The sequence below is a fragment of the Lingula anatina genome, chromosome 5 (assembly GCF_051362555.1).
Source record: "Lingula anatina isolate TDL-2025a chromosome 5, LinAna3.0, whole genome shotgun sequence".
NCBI lineage: Eukaryota > Metazoa > Brachiopoda > Lingulata > Lingulida > Lingulidae > Lingula > Lingula anatina.
Genome location: NC_141771.1, coordinates 15,742,325 through 15,764,829, shown reverse-complemented (window position 1 = coordinate 15,764,829; position 22,505 = coordinate 15,742,325). Strand labels below are relative to the sequence as shown.

General features: G+C 37.6%; 3 protein-coding genes across 3 annotated transcripts; 1 reads left to right on the top strand and 2 right to left on the bottom strand.

The window, feature by feature from the left end:
• Window positions 1-2,629: 2,629 nt before the first annotated feature.
• Window positions 2,630-8,367, bottom strand: LOC106177003 (uncharacterized). Its single transcript, XM_087014053.1, has 7 exons — window positions 8,190-8,367; window positions 7,936-8,027; window positions 7,226-7,587; window positions 4,943-5,362; window positions 4,559-4,769; window positions 4,267-4,377; window positions 2,630-4,105 (listed from the first exon to the last, which is right to left on the bottom strand). Exons 1-7 carry the CDS (start codon window positions 8,363-8,365, stop codon window positions 3,258-3,260), a joined length of 2,220 nt encoding a protein of 739 aa, XP_086870179.1. The 5' UTR covers window positions 8,366-8,367; the 3' UTR covers window positions 2,630-3,257.
• Window positions 8,368-11,605: 3,238 nt separating this feature from the next.
• On the top strand, window positions 11,606-22,329 carry LOC106173680 (uncharacterized). The gene is made up of 4 exons (XM_087013152.1): window positions 11,606-12,097; window positions 19,418-19,481; window positions 20,078-20,176; window positions 20,445-22,329. The coding sequence occupies exons 3-4, from the start codon at window positions 20,093-20,095 to the stop codon at window positions 20,991-20,993; spliced, it is 633 nt and encodes a 210-aa protein (XP_086869278.1). The 5' UTR covers window positions 11,606-12,097; window positions 19,418-19,481; window positions 20,078-20,092; the 3' UTR covers window positions 20,994-22,329.
• On the bottom strand, window positions 12,596-13,528 carry LOC106173675 (sarcoplasmic calcium-binding protein-like). Its single transcript, XM_013554873.2, has 2 exons — window positions 13,432-13,528; window positions 12,596-13,008 (listed from the first exon to the last, which is right to left on the bottom strand). The coding sequence occupies exons 1-2, from the start codon at window positions 13,526-13,528 to the stop codon at window positions 12,596-12,598; spliced, it is 510 nt and encodes a 169-aa protein (XP_013410327.1).
• Window positions 22,330-22,505: the final 176 nt, after the last annotated feature.

Here is a 22,505-nt window from a genome sequence, read left to right as displayed (position 1 = left end):
CATCACCGGGTATAATTACTTCGTTTCACGAAGGGCGAAGAATAAAAAACCACAATCACGAGTCACGAGAACGCGGTGCTTCAAGGATCACGTTAAATGAAATGAACGTTTCGTGCATTTCGGGAAATAAAAGGTGGTTTTCATTGGTAGCGAAAAGACCAGACGGGACGCTCATCACCTTTTCTCACTCATAATATAGCGTACAACCATAAACAATCAATCTCAGAAAAATAAAATTCCAATTAAAATGAGGTGATTTGAGGTACACCTGGGTATTAACATTTTCCTTTATTTTTGGCAGAAAGAAGCATCACTTCTTCGGCCAGTGGTCCGTATAACTCGTTGTATGCGTTTTCTGGATCCTCGGTAAAAAAGTACTCCATAAATACGTGGGCAAATTCGTCCATGGATATGAAACCATCTTTGTCGTCGTCCAACATGCCAAACATTTCCCTCGATTTGTCGATTGGAACATTCAAACTGTAAAAGAAAGCCGCGAATTGGTCCTCGGATGCAAATCCGTCGCCGTCTAAGTCCATGGTTTTGAAGTCCACGGTTAAAATATTTAGGAGATACTTTTGTCGAAAACTATCTTCGTTAACGACCGAGGATATATTCCTTAAGAAATCTTTCTCTGTAACCTTGGACGGGTCTTCTGGGCTTTTCGGAATTATTCCCCAAAAGGTAAGGCGTTGATGTAAAAGATGCTTTGCTTTCCTGTCTAAAAATGGAAAGAGAAAAATTGAAACAAACTATCAGATATACATGGCGCCCCATGCATTTTCAATATAACTTTCATTCAAAGTTAGAATTGTGCTCGAAAATGACAGCTTGATAATTCTCATACGGTTACCCGGAGAGAGAGAGAGAGAGGGAGAGAGAGAGAGAGAGATGAACAGAGTGCAATTTTTTTTTGAGCCGGCCGACCACACACCCCTTCATCGAATAAGTTTCACTAAATTTCGCTAAATACCCATTGCTACCGGCATTTGTCCCCATGGTAGCAATCAAGCCAGTTTATGCATTCTTCATGCATTATGCGACATCACTACGAGCATGAGACTGTTGAAGTAATTGCATCATTATGAATAAAACAATTAGGTACATGTAAAACAAATTTACTTAAACAGCCATAGGCTTATAAATATGTGAAATATTTAAGCGCCAACTGGGTCAAGGTATAGATCTTTTAAATAACACACCGTACTACTGTGTACCAGTAACTTATTATACTGTACGTTATATATTACATTTTGTGTTAAACCACAGAAACACATCAACTGCTTTAATGCATTTTTAAAAATTACGTTACACCATTACCGTCAAGTCCTAAATATTCAGTTGCACGCTGAGTGCTTAACATGAAGTCCTCCTCTGTCAGGTAGCCGTCAGCGTTTATGTCGTAGCATCTGAATATCGTGCGGAATTTTTGTATCCAGTGGTCTGATCCCGTCACCGAAGGGTAATCGTTTGGCATCTGAAATGTTTATGTTGATTTCTTTAAAGCGATGAAAAAATAACGCATTGTGTATTTTAATGTGCGGTGACATAGAAGACTGATAGTTTACTGACTATAAAATAATGAAATATCCAGTCTAGGCTTTTTAAGGAAATTACAGTGTATACATGCTCATGTAGTCAACTTTCGGATGGTAATATATGTATGGATGGAAAAATATCAAAGACATTATGTTTGAAATATGGGAACAATGCACCGTTTATTGTTGAAAATTCACACAGCTAGCCTGAGTTCAAATGGATAGCAAAACGCAACGGTGGAACGTTATTATGTGATTGTTTTTTTTAATACCCAGTGTGAAATGGCAGAGAGTCTTACCCATGATAGAGAGTCCGCTTCCCCTTAATTTACTCAGGTAAACCTCGCCTTAGAGACCATTCCCACATATATTTAGATCGTTCTATCCCCCTGGGGAGTCTCACTGGATTGCTGTCAGCATAACCGGCTTAAGGTAGATCGGTCGTTACATGTTCCAACGTTCGAATTTTTTTAAAAATTTTTTTGTTTGAAGAGACACCCAAGAACATTAAAAATTTGCAAAAAAAAATTGGGGGTCACCGACCAAATAAGAGAACTATGCCCAAATATGTTACACCCTGCATATCGCACTAGTCCCCATTCAAATCAATGGGAAAATGGGTGTTTTTTTACTAAATCATTATTTTCTGTGATTTTCTAACGTTCGAATTTTTTTAAAAAAAATTTTGTGTAAAGGGGTATCCAAGTACATTTAAATTTTACAAAAAAAATTGGGGGTCACCGACCAAATAAGAGAACTACGCCAAGTTGAAGTTCATTACACCCTGTGTGACGCACTAGTCCCCATTCAATTCAATGGGAAAATGGGTGTTTTTTCACTAAAACGACATTTTTTATGAATTTCTAACATTTGAATTTTTTTGAAAATTATTTTGTGTAAAGAGGCATCCAAGTACATTTAAATTTTGGAAAAAAAATTGGGGGTCACCGACCAAATAAGAAAACTACGCCAAGTTGAAGTGCATTACACCCTGCATATCGCACTAGTCCCCATTCAAATCAATGGGAAAATGGGTGTTTTTTCACTAATAGGTTATTTTTAATGATTTTCTAACGTTTGAATCTTTAAAAAAAATTATTTTATGTAAAGAGGCATCCAAGTTCATTTAAATTTTGGAAAAAAAATTGGGGGTCACCGACCAAATAAGAGAACTACGCCAAGTTGAAGTTCATTACACCCTGCGTGATGCACTAGTCCCCATTCAAATCAATGGGAAAATGGGTGTTTTTTCTCTAAAGCGGTATTTGTTTATGATTTTCTTATATTCGAATTTTTAATTTTTATTTTTGGTTTTTGAGGAGAGACATCCAAGTATATTCAAAACTTTCATTATGTTTAACAGCTGAAGTGAGTATACTAGCTATTTTCAGATTTGTCATACTGAAGCAAAGGTGTAAGCCATAAACTTTACTACAGATTTACTGAAGAGAGTAATAAAGGAAATACATCATTCATGTGAAAATAGTTTATTGCCATTGTTATTTATCTATGTAATGAATATAACATGAATGTTACTTTTTGGCTCACCCCCCCCCCAAAAAAAAAAAAAAAATGAGCAGCACTGCAGAGGTTTATCCAATTTCTTGATCAGAGTAATCTCATTAATGTTGTATGTACCAGCACCACTCAAAAAGTCAAAAATCCAACAATAACAACATATTGCACTTTAACAGTTCAAGAAATAAACTTTACCAGTGCCTAATGGAAAAAAGACACAACTGATGATATAATTTTAATAGATTTTGTTACTCTTGGTTTTCCATTTTTCATTTTTTCACCTAAAAGATCAGCAACTCCCTGATGACTGTTTCTGTCAAATGCTAGCTTTATGTGTTTTAACTGTAGGCCACTGCTAGCAATCTTCTCTAGCATGGATTTACTGACGAGATTTTTAATGGGACCAAGAGTTTCTAGATTTTTCTTCTTCGCTGCCAACGCTACCAATGACTCTTTAACAAAATTAACATCAAAACAGTGCTTTGCCATGGTTTCAGGACAAGGTGTAAAGGAATCAACTAATTTTTTCAATATTTCAACATCCTCACGTGCATCATGTGCAGGGTACTTTACTGCAAGACAATCATAAACTAATTCCTCTTGCCTATATGATTTCCTGCCTGGCAAGATCTGTCTAAAAAATGGGAGAGTGCCTGGCAAGACCTGTCTAAAAAATGGGAGAGTGCCTGGCAAGACCTGTCTAAAAAATGGGAGAGTGTCAAAAAAGGAACACACATTTTTTTCAAGTGCTCCCAACATGCCACATGCTTTTGCTGCATTACACAACACCCTTGAATCAAACGAGCGAATGTTGTGCCCAACCAAAAGAACTGGGTTACTCTGATCAAGAAACTGGATAAACCTCTGCAATGCTGCTCTTATCTTTAAGGCTTCCACTGGCTGATCATGGTGGTAAATTTGTCCTCCCAGCACCTTAATGCCAGTGATGGCAGAAGCCTCAGCAGTGATGCACTTCTTAGGAATCACATACTCATTGAATTTTCCCATCGATCCCTGGGCTGCTATCTGTGTGATATGAGCATTTGTTCCTAAAACAAAGTAGTATATTATATATATATATATATATATATATATATATATATATATATGCAACAGGAATAACAATGGTAATACAAGCAGGCCCTATATAATCAATGTTCATATTCTAAGCAAATTTAAATCAAAATATATAATAGGATTGGATGCATACCTAAACCAGTTGTCTCTAGATCAAAATATACCAATGGCACATTGTTCAGGCATACAGACTTGGTAGTAGGTTGCTTTAATGGTGGAGGAATCCTTTCTGTATCCGGTGCATCTATATATATATACATATATATAGTTTTATAATATACATTGCTTAAACTTTATTAAAATGATTAAGAAATACATCAGATCAAACAGTTGCAGATTATAGTACTCAAATCAAAAGTTGTAACATTTATGCCTTGAATTTTAATAAGTGCAAAGCACACTACACATTCCTTAGTGAAGCTTACCTGTTTCAATATCAATATTGGTGGAATAGGATGTTCCTTCCCTCAGCTCTTGGGCACTCTTTTTAGAATATTTGATAGCTTTCAGCTGGAGCCTCCTGAGTTTAGCCTTTCTGTTTGATCTTTTTATTTTGTTTTTCTTCTTCAATGAGTCTAGTTTTTTTGCTAAAGCTATGGTGTTTGCGCCTGGAGAGACACCAACTCTTCTATTTACCTTAATTTAAAAAAATAAAATTGTTAAAACATTATAAATTAAACTGGCATATGCAAGGGTAATTAAGATAGATATCTCATATGTTTGTACTTTTGATGCTTAGTAATGCATACTTCATGTACTTTTATTTAAAAATATTGATCTGTTTTAATAAATTGCAGTACTAGTCAAACCTCAGGTACATATGACTGGCCTTCGTTCTTTTGTGCCACTGCAGCTCCTACTCTGAAATTCAGGCTTTCTGAACCACTATAATACTTAGATTTAGGTGCTTTGCTTGCTATAATGTTATTCAAATTTTCATTAGCTTGAGTGCTTTTCAAATTACAAAGTTTTTCTGGATTAAAATGTCCAAATATTTGTTGAAGTTTCGCCTTTAGGCTGGGATCATTCAGTGGACGGCCATAAGGAAGTGATCTAAATTTGTGGCTCTCTGGATTCTTTAAATGTCCACACCAAGAGCTGCTGCAATGGCGATGGTCCCCAAAGCAATGGCAGGGAATAGCAACCAGACCTTTCTTTATACTTTCAATGTCACCTTGATTTTGTTGGCACATGTAACTGAAATTCTTTTGAACCCTTACGAAAATTTCCTATAGGATTCCTATAGGAAATTTCCTATAGGATCCTATAGAATTTCCTATAGGTTCCTATAGGAAATTGGCCCAATTTCCTATAGGATCCTATAGAATATCCTATAGGATCCTATAGAATTTCCTATAGGTTCCTATAGGAAATTGGCCCAATTTCCTATAGGATCCTATAGAATATCCTATAGGATCCTATAGAATTTCCTATAGGTTCCTATAGGAAATTGGCCCAATTTCCTATAGGATCCTATAGGAAATCTTATAGGATCCTATAAAAATTTATATTAACTGTTTTGAATATTTTTACAGCTTTTTATATATTGTTGGAACTTAGGCAAAATTGGTTATAGGCACTGGTCCCTCAAAACAAAAGAGAGTATCATGTTTACATTCTTTATTCAATATATAAAAATGTATAAATGTACATATTCCACAGTATGCTATGCAACCAGCTTACTAGAGAATTGTTTCATAGATTTTTGCAAATTTAACGATGCTGCTACTGCTTTTGAATTATAAGTTCTATAAGTTATCACAAGGATCAAATATGTCTTGTCAAGCTGTGGCATCACTGTCTTTTTCTTGTGTGCGTTCGAACTCCTGCCAGAATGAGTGGCTAAAACCTCCCTTGGCCAGATTGTGTACATTGTCAGCATACTGCTTTAGTCACTTAATAATTGAAGAATTTTAGACAAAAGTCTTTTGCACATTGTTCAACTTTACTGTGATAGTCTTCTTAAACTCCATCTAAGTTGTGTTGAACCATTTGCAGACACAATCTAAAAGAAAAACATTGTGAATTTCAATTAATTGTACATGTCTACAAAAATGCAAAATGATGAAGGAAAGATTTTCTAATGAGATCAATAATAATCATTGCACCAATTTTATTTTGAGCATTTCATAGCCTTTATTAGTTAACTGTTTTTTTCAAAGACAAGGAATTAAAGCTGGATAATTTGTAAAAAAAAATTTTTAAGAACTTGAACATATTTCATAGAACCAAGCCCACAGGAACAATCAGAAACGAATTTTAAAATGCAGAAATCAGCAGTGGAGAAAACTCTACTCTGGTTAAATATGCAATTGGGCCATTACAGAGCTGTCAGGGCCAAAAAAAGTCTCAAAAACTCATGGAAAACTAATTTCCGAGGGTAAACAGTAATTCCCTATATTCTGACCAGTCTTTGCTTGACTTAAATCATCAGTCCAAACCACAAAAAAAGCAACTCCAAGTTAAAATTTATAGCTTCCGTGTAAGCAAAATGGTCAGATTTTCACAATGCACATTTCATTTCCAATATGTATAGGTAAGCAAAAAATATTTTTAAACAAACTATGGTGTTTACCTCACATTTATGGTTGAAAAGAAATTAAATGAAAAGAAAACTTGGCAAATAAACGATCCTGAAGAACATGTGAGGTAATGAAATTTGCCCTGACAGCCTCTCTAACATGTTAATTGTATGTTATTTATTAGCATAGGTCTTTCTCAGTTATATATCATGATGGTTCCTTTGAGGCAGTTGTGGATAACATTAATAGATAATTTTTAATAAATCACAAACCAAAAGTTATATGAAATGTAATTTTTTTTTTAGATTCAACTGCATTTATAGAAATATTTTGATGAGCAATTGATCACAGTTTTATAAGAAATAAAGAGAATAAACAGTATTTCTTTGTTGGCTAAAAGGGAAGCTATACTTTATAAATTTTTCTCAAGATTTTAACTTACAACAATTTCCTATAGGATCCTATAGGAAATCCTATAGGAAATGTGCCCTATAGGATCCTATAAGATTTCCTATAGGATCCTATAGGAATCCTATAGGATCCTATAGGAAATTTTCATAAGGGAATGTATTTTATAATTTTTGAAGATAATTGTTTATGATTGGGTTGAAGGCTATATAGCTGGTTAGTTAATATTTTCTTGATATGGTTGGTATCAGATATCTTTTGGATGCCTTCATCAACCTCTCTATGGACACGTGCCATGGTGGTGCTATCTTCGTCTCCAATTATGGAGCAGATAGTATTAGATGAGTTCTTGACCATTTCAACTACCATGTCTGCTTCCATAGCTTTTGCACTTCCTTCCCAGTTCATACGGCAGTCATGCCTTTTCATTTGGTTCTGACTAAGATTGCAAAATCTGCATTTTTTACTTCTAACAGAGTAAGACAGAACTTTTCCAGTTTTTGTGCCTATCATTGCACAGTGACCTAACAAACGAGAGTGAAATAGGTATTGTAAAAACCAAAATAAGAAACCTAGTGCAGTGCATCATTCTATAGATTGTACATTATTCTTTTTAATGAGATTGCAATTTCAATCAGAATTTAAATCATAATTAAATAATTATTTTATAATTTAGTAGATAAGCAATAGTTATGATAACTATTCTATTTTTTAAATAGGGGAAATGGTGAATATTATTTATTTATTTTTAAGTGATTTCTTAAATTAGAACATTCCTAACAGAGTTATTATGGCTAATCAATAGTTAAAGCAAACATGTTCTGCATAATAATAATAAATTATGTATTTGATCATTTGAATATTTTACTAACCTGAAAGACTGCCATAATTACGGCCACTTCCACGTGTTTGCCCCCCACCATCCACACTCACTTCTAACTTTGGTTCCGCAGTATTGGCAGCACTGACAATTAAAACAAGGGGTTTAAAAACAAATTGTATGCTTAAAAAAAACACTCATTTTAATGAGTGTTAAAACTCCTTAAGTACTTTTCACAAGTCAACTTTAGAATGATATCAGAATTACAACATGTTTAAACACTAGCATAGAATATTTATATGTTACTTTAGCAAGTGCATTTCTTCTTGTGTTGCTGAATCAGTGGATGACTGTGCCACCTCTTCTATGGCTATCCCAATTTCCCTTTCACTCCTTTTTACAATGTTGTGACCCAAAGGGGGGAAGTTAAGGGTACTAAAAATACTCTGGAGCTGAGAATGCCCAACTCCTGCATGAATCATCCCTGCAATACAAAATATGTCATAATATGTGAAAGTACTGCAAGGTGTCAAATTTCACCATTGATAAAATTAACATCATGTTTTTGACAGATAACATTATAATATACCATTATGTAATTTTATTATCCACTGAATTTATCACATAAAGTAAAGACAAGATATGACATTACCTGTAGCTAATTTGGTATTCACGTCCCACACTTTTCTTCCTGAGCGAGTTGAATTATGCCTCTTTCCTAATGGTATATTTTGGATGTGCTGACAAATTGGATTGTCGCACCTCACTCTTACCCATCCTCCTTATCCTGCCTTTTTTTCACCCACACAAGACGACAAACGTAGAGGCAAACTGCAACCTTCACATGAGTCCAATGCATCAGCTAACATACCCAGCTCCACCACCCGCCTCCCCTCTCTCCAGTCCAGAGAAACAACCTCCTCCCCATCAGATGTTTCATCATCACCCACAACCTCCTCACTGACACAAAAATTAATATCAGCTACAGACTCTTGAGGAATGTGATATGTATGGCATCCCTCTGATAATGCCTTGTGCGTGCCTGTAAATTCTTGCTTAGAACTAGTATTTTGGAGGATTCTAGAACACTTTTTTCTACGAGTTTGCTCAGATTTTGTTACAAACTTTCCCTTCCCTCTCACATCATGTGTTATTCTGCTGAAAGTTGCAGGCTCCATTGTTCATTACCCTGAAAATGAAATAATCATGATATACTATATATATATATATATATGCAGTTATATAATGGTATATGTACATGTATAAGTATTAGTAAATACAGAAAAAAATCAAAATGTAAAATTGGGTACATAAGTTACTTTTTAGAAAAATGGACTATATGATACATGATAATGATACATGATAATGATTCAGAAAAAAAGTCTGTTGGGTATATTTGACTGGTAGGCAAGTTGCAGAAAATATAACATTAGAGAGAGCCTGGGAATCGAACCCAGAACCTTTCACCTGCAGGTATAAGTAGGTGAACGCTCTACCATTGAGCTTGCATGCTTTCCTTAGAAAAATATTTTTCATCACACTTGCCCAATATCCAATGACCCAAAATAGCTCTTCCCAAGTTACAGTCGGAGGTACTGAAGCTATCAAGTAAGCCTCCATTTACATCTTGGGCAGTACAGAATAATAATAAAATAAAAAATAGTAAACACTGCACAAAAGTATGATGTCTTATAAAGTTTGTACTTCCCTTAATTGCTTGGACCGCTATATGTAGTACGGGATTCCAAATATTGAATGCCAAGTAACTGCTCAAGAGCTTTATATAAACACATCGCTATTCCCTGGGCGTCCAAAAAACACACTGATATTGTAAAGTGATGCAGAATGAAGTTAACAACTCCAATGTACCACAATGTATGAAGAATACTGTGAGGGAAATTATAATCAGCTGATTGGAGTTAGATTGACCTTAATATAGGTCAGCCAAGACGAGAACAAGTCATTCAATTCCCAAAGCGCAACAACCACACTGCGCAATATTCACCTTTAGCACGGTTGTCGTCTAAAACTCTGTACTTTGTAATAAGATGTTAATTGTATCTTTAAATGATCTGACTATGCAGAAAAATAACACTGTCACACACAAAAAATAATAAAACAGTAAAGGACATTTTTTTACTTACTTTGCGCCTTTTTCTTCTGAGCGTTTAAAATTCCCACGGCGAAGAACTGCTGCAAGCCGCAAAGGATTGTGGTCTAGACGAATGACTTGGCAATGTTTACAAACATACGCATGAACGTTCTACAGTTGTCGTATGGAATCATAGTCGACGAATGTTTTCGAAAATCTGTATCGATCGTACCGAGTTACAGACAAGTTGATAATGTGTGTTTATCTTATAGATAATTGTTTTATTTCCTCAAATTGATAAAACAGACTGAAATGTCGTTAGAAGCGATTGACGATGCGCTGAAATTGCGCAAATCGTCAAATTACGTAACGACCGATCTACCTTAAATGTCTGTCCAGCCTACTAAAAGCTATAAGGGGGTAATTAACTTTTGTGCGCGCTCGGCTCCAGGAAGCTGACAGCAATTAAGCGTGAACCCCCAGGGAGTTAGGTCGATCCAGATGGATCGATCTAAATCTGTGGGAACCCAGTCTTAGGTTTTGACCCCCTTACACTGTACGTCAGGACTACCCTACCCAGCAGACAAACGACATTGATTCACTGTTGAATCAACGTTAATTTTGGTGGATCAACGTTGAATCAACGTAGAATCAATGTCGTTTGCCTGCTGGGTAACCTGTATAACTAAATGGAGAGTTGTGGACTACTGCGTTACACGGATCCTCAGTTTCGTCACACCGGTACTGTGCTATGTGATAAAAAGGCCGAATTAAACAAATGCGTCTGGGGAACTTAATGGGGTTAGTAAGTCGGCCAAATGGAGATATAGCCTGATAAGGATTACGTAGGGAGTTATAGACAGAGTTCAGCTGAGGTGCCTTACGTAACTATAGGGCGGACCGAGGCCACTGCTGACGAACTAATTAACCCAACTGTAACCCGACCAAAAAATCTGTTTTATGAGTCCTAGGACAGACCTACATGTATATTTATGCTATGACCCGATACTGAGTCCTAGATTTATGCAGATGAAAGAGAGTGATTTCGCAAATGTCCCACCCCGATCTCGTTAAATGCAATCATTAAAAACATCTATTTGTTCCTATTAATGATCTATCCCCGGTGGGAGTGGGGATTTGGCGGGGTGGGGATAGGTAACGCGTTAGTGGCCATATTCCTTTCAGACTTGTCCTCAGTGTCTTATAAATGTAGTTAAATGTGTACCCAAACATCCCCTCCAGGCCCGTAGCCGGGGGGGGGGGGGGGGGGGGGGGGGGGGTCGGGGGGTTCGAAAGAACCGCCCCTTTTGCTGGGAAAAGGTCCACTCTGGGTAAAATTTAATCTAGGTGCATGAAGTTTTCATGGGAAAAGGTCCACTTTTTCAGAAAACGAACCCCCCTTTGAAATTGCTGGCTACAGGCCTTCCCTCATTTCACACACACAAACACACACACACACGCACACACCACCGCTACCACCACTTAGGTTATAACCTTTAGTATAGATGGAATTCGCTATGAAAGGTATTTTCATAACGCCCCCCCCCCCCCCCAGTTCTTCGAATACCCACCTTTCTAAAGGGTGGCACGTCTGGCTGCTTTTTTAATCCTCGGCAAGGTTGGACGCAGGGGGTCCATCCTAGAGCCGCACCAAGAAGCACACTGTATCCTGTTCTTTTGGCATAGTCCGCAGCCATTACCAACCCCCGGCTCGACTGCACAAGTCTCTGCACCCACCAACTCCGTTGAAAAAACTTCGACATGGTGGTCCTTTTTTTTTTGTAGCTGGGATGCAATAGGAATTGATAACACTACTGTTGACTGTATGCAGCACTATCCTCTTCGCCTAATCATGCGCCTGATGAATCCTGTACCCAAACATCGGGACGTTATCTAATTACGAACCAACACAGTTTATGACCCAAATGGTACAATTGTCTAGAACACTGAACCCTCCAGACGGAAAAAACTAAAAATTAACTATGCAGTTGACCTTATAGCTACAAGACAAGAAAGTAGGTCACAACAAGCGCCATACGTCGCATAACAGACTTACTGTGTCACGTAAATAAGCAGTGATGCAACTGAGCAGGCCTACACTGCACATTTATTCGTTGACAAGGTGGGTACGGCCATGGAACTATAGGGTACAGCACACACTTTTAAAAGGCACTCGTGTTCACCCTGCGGACCCTATTGTATTTATTACACGGGTAATATTTATATGTACTTCAAAAAAAATAATTGCAAAGTATACATTGGTCCCACTCTGCTCGTTGAGCTGTTGATGTATGATAACAGAACTTGTGGGGCTTGATTTGAATTTGAGCTTATGCATAGCGGCTGCATTACGTTTATTATCACATTGGTCGTGTTGTTTATATATTTTTATATAAAATATGTATAAACGTATTATAATATCATATTATCATTATAAACGTATTATTCATAATCTGTCTGCAAACATTCGTTTAATATTCTGATTCCACCATATATTGTACCACGCATATCATTATGGGCTGATTATTTCTAAGAGAGGCAAAATGGAGAACGTGCACGGTTTAAACCGGTTCAAACCCCAGTTTTACATTGTATATCACTGCGCATGCTCGAATTGTGTTCATTCGACAAGTGGTCCGAAAAAATCGTTGAACCTGTTACCTGGATCCTCCGTCAACATAAATTCAAGATATCCACGCGCGTACTCGTCAATAGATATGAATCCATCTTTGTCACTGTCCAATACGCCAAATAACTTCATCGAATCTTCGATAGGGATTTGTATACCGTAGTAAAAAGCTGCGTGCTCCTCCTTCGAGATGAAACCATCCCCGTTGATGTCCATGGCGCGGAAATCCGCGGAGATGCTTCTGGGATAGAGGTCCTGTCGGAAAGAGCTTTCGTTGATGACCGATGTCCAGTTCTGCATGAATTCCTTTTCCGTCACTTTGGCGGCTTGGTCATCAGCGTCGTTGTCAATGTGAAGTCCCCACAAATAGAGGAATTGGTGTAAAATACGGTGGCTTTCCTTTTCTGCAAGACGTAAGATTGGGATATATAGGTTATAATAATTGTTAATAATACTAATAATTATTATTATAATTATAAGAATTGAAATGCTTATAATCTTCAATAGATAACAACAACAATAGCAACAAAAATAATGAAAAGGCTCACTAATATTGAATAGATAATAATTTATTATTATTATTTTTATGAATGATAATGACCCTTTCAATGCACATGAGTCTACTCAGAACCTGTGATATATTTTATTGCTACATTCAAGAGACAACGAAATACACTTGCTCGCTTAACAAAATATTTTATGTGCAGTTTCTGTACAAGAGACAAAATGCCAGGGTTTTCAATATACATCTATCTTGGGAGTTCAACATCATAGAAATATAAGGCACTGTAGAGCGTTACTTGTAGCAATTTGGATTGTCTAATTACCATTTAACCCCAAATACTCCGCAACCCTTGTTGCACCCTTAACATAGTCTTCTCTTGTAAGGCAGCCATCCCCGGTCGAATCTAAACGGTTGAACATTGTGCGTATTTTTCGTTTCCAGTGGTATGAGCCAGTCACTGGCGGGTAATCACTCGGCATCTGGAATGTTTCATTGAAAAACATCAGTCCCAAAACATATTGTGCTTTTTATTAAAGCTGAGGTAGTACATATATTCTTCTACCCACTTTTTAAGACGTGATGTTCGGGTATTTAATCTCCTGGTTGCCTGGAAGTAAAGCGTACAATATAGAAACAGTCTAGGTTAAAGTCTTGCTTTTTATAAAATAAAAAAAAATTATCTGATAGTCGGCATCGCATGATGTCTGCACAATTTTGGCGGTTGGCGACATTGGGCCAACCTTAAGACAGCCACCCTCTAGCGCATATAGCACTCACGTATGAGAAAAATGACTGATCACGTATTCCCGACGTACGATAAGCGCATGGAACACGTATCCCCTACACGTACGTTTTATTGCCTGCGGGTTAATCATATTTCTATTTAAAAATATGTTCGTTACAGCTGTTGAGAGCACCAGTTGGACCTGATCCAGTTGACAGCGCAAAGTAATCAGCAAAATATTTCGATGCTTCAGGTGCGTTACTCGTGCGCTCATCTACGGCACTTATATGAGCTCACATACGGCATTCAAGATTCCAGGACCACCCCCTCCCCCCCCCCCCCCCCGCCCCCCGCCCGACAATCCCCCTCCCCTTGGACAAGTACCCGAAGACCATTTGCCGCACCTTCCCAGGAAAGAAAATAGGTTGCTTTTGAATCATATATTTGGGGAACTTAAATATAAAACCTAAATATAGTACTCAAATATTATTAATGTACGCTTACAAACGTTAACATACCCATGCTTGGATATGTTACGCATACGCTGTTCTAACGTAATTTCTACGTTACAAATATGCTATCCATTTAATGTCTGTACGCAACTTTAATGTTCATTATCATACGCTGGAAAAGGGGTAATTTAATTTAACCTCTCAAAGTAGTGAGTATAATCCATTTCAATTGCGATACTCATTCTGACATTGATGTGCTGGAGTGTGATCGAGCCTAAATATAAAGGAGGGGGGGCTCGATAATCCGACGGTTCATTGGTCCTAGAAAATCGTATGCACGAGCCTCTGTTGAATTTTACTTTATTACCAGTACACTCTTCACTTTATTTATGAATTAATTTCCGACTCTGATGAACTTAATTTATTACTTGTACACTCTTCATCTTATTCATGCATTAATTTCTGACTCTAATGAACTTAATTTATTACTAGTACACTCTTCACTTTCCTCTAGAATTAATTTCTGACTCTGATGACTTTAATCTATTACTAGTACACTCTTCACTTTATTCACGCATTAATTCGGACTCCAATACTTAACTTTACTGCCAGTACACTCTTCACTTAATTCAAGTATTAATTCGGACTCTAATACTTTAAAACTTGATTGCCAGTACACCATTCACTTTATACATGCGTTAATTCAGATTCTGATCAATTTAACTTATTACTAGTGCACTATTCACTTTTTACATGCATTTATTCGGACTATTGAAACCTATGACCAATGAACCTTCTGACCATTGCCCCAATATAAACATGCATCAGGTTAATACTTGGGGTTAGTAGGTCAGAGAAAGATAACTTATTAAGCGATAGAGCGGACCGTGCCCATTGCGGCCGAACTAACCAAACTGTCCCAAGGGTTTCTATAGTTCTAGTGCTGCATAATGGGTTGATTTCGGAAAAGACCCACTGCCAATTGCGTTCAATGCATTACAGATAACATAACTGTCCCTACGTATTACGTATTCGGAAGTGACAGGGATAGTAGTCCTAGGAATTGTAGTCCGCGGTCCCATATGGTTATAGCCCCCATATTCCAAATACAAAACTACCCCGGTACGACAAACCCTGACATGCATTTTAATCATATTGTTATACATGTAGCTAGTGCACTATGATCCTGGCGTGAACTATAACAATATGCCTATAGTACAGGTGAGGGTTAGTAGTAGTTTTGTGGTTAGTATATGAGTCAAGTGTCACCTGTACAAAGTGATGGGGAATAAACAACGGTTAACCCAGCGGACAACCGTTCTTGTCACATCGGGTGGGATGTTTTAGGGGTTTGTGACGCGTTAGCGGGTACATTTCCCGCCGACTTGCTCTACCGATAAAATTGAGCGGGTCCAATTAACAAAAAAGCAGTTTCCTCTCTGTGTCCTGTCCTACATTGCCGATGGAAGCTACACCAATTATTTGTGCCCTCCCCATATATATATATATATATCCCTCCAACAAAACGTCAGTGCCTGCTAAAAATGTAACAGCCCTGTGACTAAACACATCGAGGGCGTTCGATATTTTTAAATATAGAATCATAAAAAAAAATCTTTTCGAAATTCCTCCTTCTTAGAGTTACAGTACATGTACTTACTCTTGTTAAGGGAGGCGCTGGTGGTTGCTTCTTTAATCCTCGGGAGGGTTGGACGCAGGGAACGCATCCCAGACCTAAACAAAGAGGCAAACTATTTCCCATTCTATGGGTAGAGTCCATAGCAATCACTAACCGCTGAGTTGACAGCATAGCCCTGCTTGTTTGGAAGAGCTTAGGCATATTGGCCGTCTTGAGATGGGGCGCATTCGGGCTTAAAAACAGCTGTAAACTGCACCGTATTCTTTGCCAAATCATTCGCCTGTTGTAAGTAGTACTTGTTATACCCGAACACCGACAGAAAGATATGGACACAATATACAGCTCGGATGGCAAGGTTATCTGAGGACATCAATACACCCGCTGCCGCTTTAAATAACCTGTCCACCTTATACAGTAGCTATACTTCATTAGGTCACGGCAGGCGCCCGGGCTAGTAAAATGGTGTCGACTTGGGCCTAGGTTCATCTACAATGGATAGTGCGATCCCTTTGGTAACACTGCATTGGGTGCATTGGATAAAAAAATATTGTCCTTGTAACAATTAGCCCGAGCGTAGCAGGTTTTTCAACCATCGGCCCAGGAGGCACACACCGTTGATTCAGTGTTGATTCTTTGTTGAAGTAACGTTGAGACGTTGATAGATGTAAATGTTGATTCAACTTTGATTCAACGACCACATTTCAACAATGGTACGTCATGTAATTCAACGTTGAAGTGAGATTAAGTGTTTAAACCAAATTTATTTCAACATTGATTCAACTTTCATTTTTTAACGTTGATATTTCAGTAAATTTTTAATGTTGATTCGACGTTGATTCCATGTTACGTTGCAACATTGATATTTTTATCAGATGTAAATGTTGATTCAAGGTAGACATTTTAACGTTTCAAGAATTTATAGATGTTGTAGCAATATATAGATATGTAAAACAATATTTTACCCACGGGATGGCTGTAGAGAGGATAACTTAATCCAAGTACTACATAGTTTCCATAGGATATAGTGCTATTAATTATCAAGTGTTGATAAAACCGGGCCCTTTTGTACATACTAATTATTCAACAAGATATATATTTGTTGGTCATGCAATCATATAAAGAAGAATCATATAAAGAAGAGCTGTTGTATATGCCGAATGTCCCTTTTGGTCTATCTTAGGCTCCATTCAGAATAGGGGACAGCATGTAACTAGTCCGAAGGTCAAATATGGCGACCCACTACAAAGCTTGTCGTCTAATCCACTAATAAACACTGAATAGATATCCCGCGGGGAAGTATTCAAGTGGGTCGGCCATATTTGACCCTCGGACTATAGTTAGCCCCCTTTTCTGAATGGGGCCTCAGTGTGCATTTAAAGCCTCACCAAGCCTGTTCACAAGTATTTAAACTCGCAGCAACCTGTATTATATTTCCTGGTGTCAGAATCCATTATTAGTGCTGTCACAGAAGGATAATTTATAACATTATATGTCTCGAATATATTATATGATTCACCTGGATTAATCATTTAAGTTGTCAAGAGTTATCTGGAAGCCATTATAAATATGTAAGTCTTCTGTATCATAGGTACGTGTGTCATAATCCCAAAGTCAGGCGAGAGTAGTAATATGTGTGCATATTATGCTGATGTGCATAGTAACTTTTACCTTATATACATGTACAGAAACAGCAGAAAACTACAAAGACAATAGAACCGTCAAAGTCCGCATTCAGTACAAGTTGACTAACAGATTAGCGGATCAAACATGGCCGACCCACTTAAAATATATGCCGACCTATCCCCTGATGGTTAACCTATAAGGTGGTGATTAAGCATCTGAACTTTTTTCTGCCAAAATGTGTGAGGTAAACTTAGATTTAAGCATAAACATAAGACGCTGGCATTCAATTTTGCTTTCATATTAGTGATTGGTTTATTTGAGTTAGTGATAAAACGAAAAACAGAAAGACAGAGAGAAAAGCGGAAGTGAAAGCTTAACATACTTCGGTAATTAAAGATGAAATGCAGATATTCTTCTACGTACATGTACATGTACCTTTTCAAGACGTGGTGTTTGGTTCGTTATTCTCCTGGCCGCTTGGAGTATAGCGCAGATCCCAGAACTACACTAGGTCGGCAGTTAGTCTTGAGCCGCAGGGTACCTGTGGGTTGAACAAGTTTTGTTAAATCACGGTCTATTTGAAAGAGCCGCACTAACGACCGAGTACGTTGGGCGATTTTTGACACGTTGAACATTTTCAACCAGAACAATCAGTGAGCTTGGAAATAATAAGCTCCGCCACTGCATTAAGCCATGCTAAATGAATAATATGGAATAATAATCATTGCAAAATTAAATTGCGATTTGGACGTAAAATGAGCATCAAAATTGACAACCAGTGATCTAACGCCCAGGCAACCACCCTATTCAAACTGAACGTCACCTTGGAATGTGGCAGATGAAAAGGTGCAATGTTTAATTCAAAGGGTGTGTGGTTTGATTTAGAGGGCATTCCCAACAGTTTATCCTCGGACTTACTGATCCGCGGATCAAATATGGAGGACCTTACATGATGGCAGAGCCTACTAATCCGCTGAGGGTCTCTCCGCGACCACACGCGCCGTCCCAGCAGGGGCTAGCGATTAAACCTAGGAGACGCGGTTTAATCCGTTTAATGGCGCTGGCGGCAGCAGGGAGATTAACAGCGGATTAGTCGGCTCAGGTTTCATGTAGGATCCGCCATATTTGATCTGCAGATCAGTAGATCCGAGGGTCATCTGTTGTGAATGCCCCCTCTTAGTGGCCGCCAGGTTCGCGTCAATGATATATGGCGTTATATGCATCCATAAATAGCTATCTTCAAAATATAAAAAGAGTTTTTCCTTTATCACCAATGTACTTTTTTTGTTTCCTATCCAAACCTGGTGAGAAAAGTTACGGTATATACGTCCGTTTTCGATTTTTCTTACCGTGATGCTATTTATGGATATAATTGTTTTTGATGTTTTTAACAGTCCTAGGCCACATTCAGGACAGTGAACTAGTTAGTCCACTGGTCAAATATGGCGACCCATTAAAAAGCTTGCCGTCTATCCCGCTTATAGACACTGAATAGATTTCCCGTGGGGAAATATTCAAGTGGAATGGCCATATTTGATCCTCGGACTAGTTAATAATATACCCAATAGACCACACCTAAGCAGCCTATATTAAGATAGCCATCAAAACTCTAGAATTTTGATGATTTTAGTTTTTTCATAGCATATGTCTACCAGAATCATATATTCAGTAATACAGTATGTCTTGTGTCTGTAAAGAATTAATGCTGGTGGGAAAATGAATTCGTCGAAAGTAATTGCGATCATACTTTTTGTCCCTTGTATTATACCTATTGATAATTGTAAGAAAAGCTGTCCGACATTATAATGCTGGTATCATTTATTTTATCTGTCAAAATGATGTTGATGCCTGAAAATACGTACTGTTCCAGTAGTCATAACGCGCAGTGACATTGCGAACGATAGGAGTAAAAGCGGTTGAAAAATAAGAAGAGGGTAAGTTACCATGAATGCGTAAACGTGTAATTGTGCAAGTAATAATGAAATCAGATATGACAAATAACTTTCTTATAAATCAAATAAGAAAATACCGGTTCGAGTCATATGTTCCTAAAAAAAAACTTTTTAGATATTGAGAAAAAGGTCGTTGTAGACTGAAGAAGATGTCAATTTGACATTGAAACGATTTTCTGAGGATCTAAAATTGTTGTGTTAAAAGAAAAAAAGAGACTAATCTTAACTGTCGGATTAGATTTATTAACAGTTGGTAAGCATGGAAATATTGGCGTTCAATTATTTTTGAAAATCCACTTTTTGGCCAAAACGAGCAGATGTTATCCCTTTCTAATACATCCGAGATAAATAGGTCTTACTATGTGGTTCACTTGGGTTAGTAATTTAAGGGGGGAATTATCAAATCAAATTTTAAATAGTAGTTTTCTGAAAAGGAAAACAAAATAAGTTACTATTTTTACGTACTCCAAGACGAGCAAGTTGCCAATTCATATTTTAAGCGTTTTCTGAAGGTATAAAGTAAAAATCAGCGTGGGTGTTTCTCTGTGGGCCTGTTGAACACATATATTGTATTTCAGAACGACTTGTTTACTATGAAGCTGTTAATAATCGTGCAAGTAGCTGTTCTGTACGCTACATGTCTGCATGATGTCAAGGGCCGTGAATCCACCACCGAGGTAGTTATTATGTTTAGATGGTATTAAGCCATGAATGTCTTGTCAGAAACTATACAAAGCTTACATGTAATATTGAGCTCTTGACAATTTCAAACCAACGATAAAAAACTCCAGTGGACTCTGAATTATTTGTTCATCTAAGCCCAGACTTGTAAATATTTGCCAATGACTGGAAGTATAGCTCTAATAATTAATATATATATATTTCTCCTCTCTGACAAAAAATTGTGCAATCAGACTTGTATCTGTGTAAATACTTTATATTAAGGAGTCCTCAAACGCGGAGCCGTCTGCCCTTTTCAAGAGGAAAATGCATGCATATCTTACACAACTTGATGTCAACAAGGATGGCAAATTGGACAAACGAGAGTACGTGGATTTAACAACAGAGAGAAGTCGACAGGCTCTCCCTTCTTGGAGGTCAAAGGTCGTATATGCAATTTTGTCTGCTTCTTGGGGTACCTGGTTTTCAAACGAACACAACCAATATAAGCAGTCAGTTACAGTCGATGAATGGATTGAATTACTCAAAATTGCCAATGCAAATTTCACGAGTAATTCAAAATTCTCCGAATGGTGTGAGGACTGGTTCGATACCATCAATTTGGATTGTGGTGAGGATATTTCTGTTGATGAGTTTGGTAAATTCTTGGTGATATTCCATAGTGCCTTGCCACCGGAAGTGCCATTCAATACCACTGATCAAGATGGCAATGGCGTCATCACTGGGCAAGAGTTCGCAAATGGTTGTGCCCAATTTTATTACAACCAGAACGACCCCGAGACAGCTTTCTTTTATGGATCCCCGGACAATTAGATAACGACAGCGTCAAAGAAGAGCAATTGATGTGCCACATTTTATAGCAGCTTTTGCTCAATAAAATTATGAGTAAATATTTGGTTAGCACATGATAACATTTTTTTTATGTTCGCTACTGTTTTGTTATGCTTTGTTATTATCATATGCGAAGTCGATGATTTTCAGGAACTGTCATTAGTGGTCCAAGGAAGAGATGATTAGTTTTTGGTGGTGATCCGGATCAGTAATCAATCAATAATCAAAAATCAATCATCAACACCGATTTTGATGAAATTTTCAGGGTTGGTCAGAAATGGGTCAACTTAGAAGTGATTAGTATTTGGTGGTGATCCGGAACAATAATCAATCAATAATCAATAATAATAAAACATTGCTGCCTTGACGGAGGACTGCGCTCTCTGAGTGCTTTTCTAGTTTTATTAATGGTGTAGTCCCTCATGTCCTCGTTGAGAATACATATTCCATTTAAAACAATGATGCTTTGTTTTAAGATATTTAGAATGCGCTTTTTGAGGGCGAAAGGTGCCATTAGGTACGGTTTAGAACTATGATTCAGCTAGGCAAAATTCTAATTTCAAAAGGGGACTATTGGTGTGATTTTTTTTAAATCAAAGGGGGGTGTCAGGACCCCCCTGACACTTCCCCTAAGTCCGTCACTTTTCTTGCCACATGCTTGCTGTTGTCTTATCCACTGATGGTTTTCCCGCCTCCACACGTGACGTCCCTGCAGGGGCCTAGCAATCAAACGTAAGAACCAAGATTTTATTTGTTTAATTGCGCGGATGGGGCGGAGAGACCATCAGGGGATTAGACGACCTGTCTTTAAGTAGGGTAGGCCATATTTGGTCTGCGGATTAAATGGTCCACGCATTATCTGTTCTGAATGCGTCCTTTTGGTTTAGCAGAAGCGTACCTTGTGTCGTTCTTAAAGGGATAATAACTCTTCGTTTCGGCCAAAAAAGGAATTTTCCTGGAGTAAACAACAATTTTCCCATACTTACCAGTGGTTAATGAATCCATTTTTACATTCAAAGTTAGTCCCTAGTTTTTTTCTAAAAAATTTTTTTTTTTTTGTTAAAATCTCTTCAGAGATTTTAACAGAGTATAGCCATCAATGGGGGTCACGTGGTCTAAAGACAAGCTCAGACATCAGAAAAAATAGCTATAACTGCCGTTTTTGTGGTAAAACAGAATATATTATATTTCTATGAGTTATCCACAATGTTTTTATTGTGAAATATAGATCTCATACGAAGAGTTATTATCCCTTTAACTTCTCGATCCTCTCGTAGCCAGTGTCAGATTGTAACGTCTGTATTACACACGGCACAGGCCTGCGATACAAAACAAACCAACTTGCAATTTTATGTTTGAATACGAGCCAATGCGATTGATGGCAGATGTATATATTAGAATGACTGAGCAAGGTGAAATGCAGATATTCCTCTACGTACCTTTTCAAGACGTGGTGTTTGATTCGTTATTCTCCTGGCCGCTTTGGAGTATAGC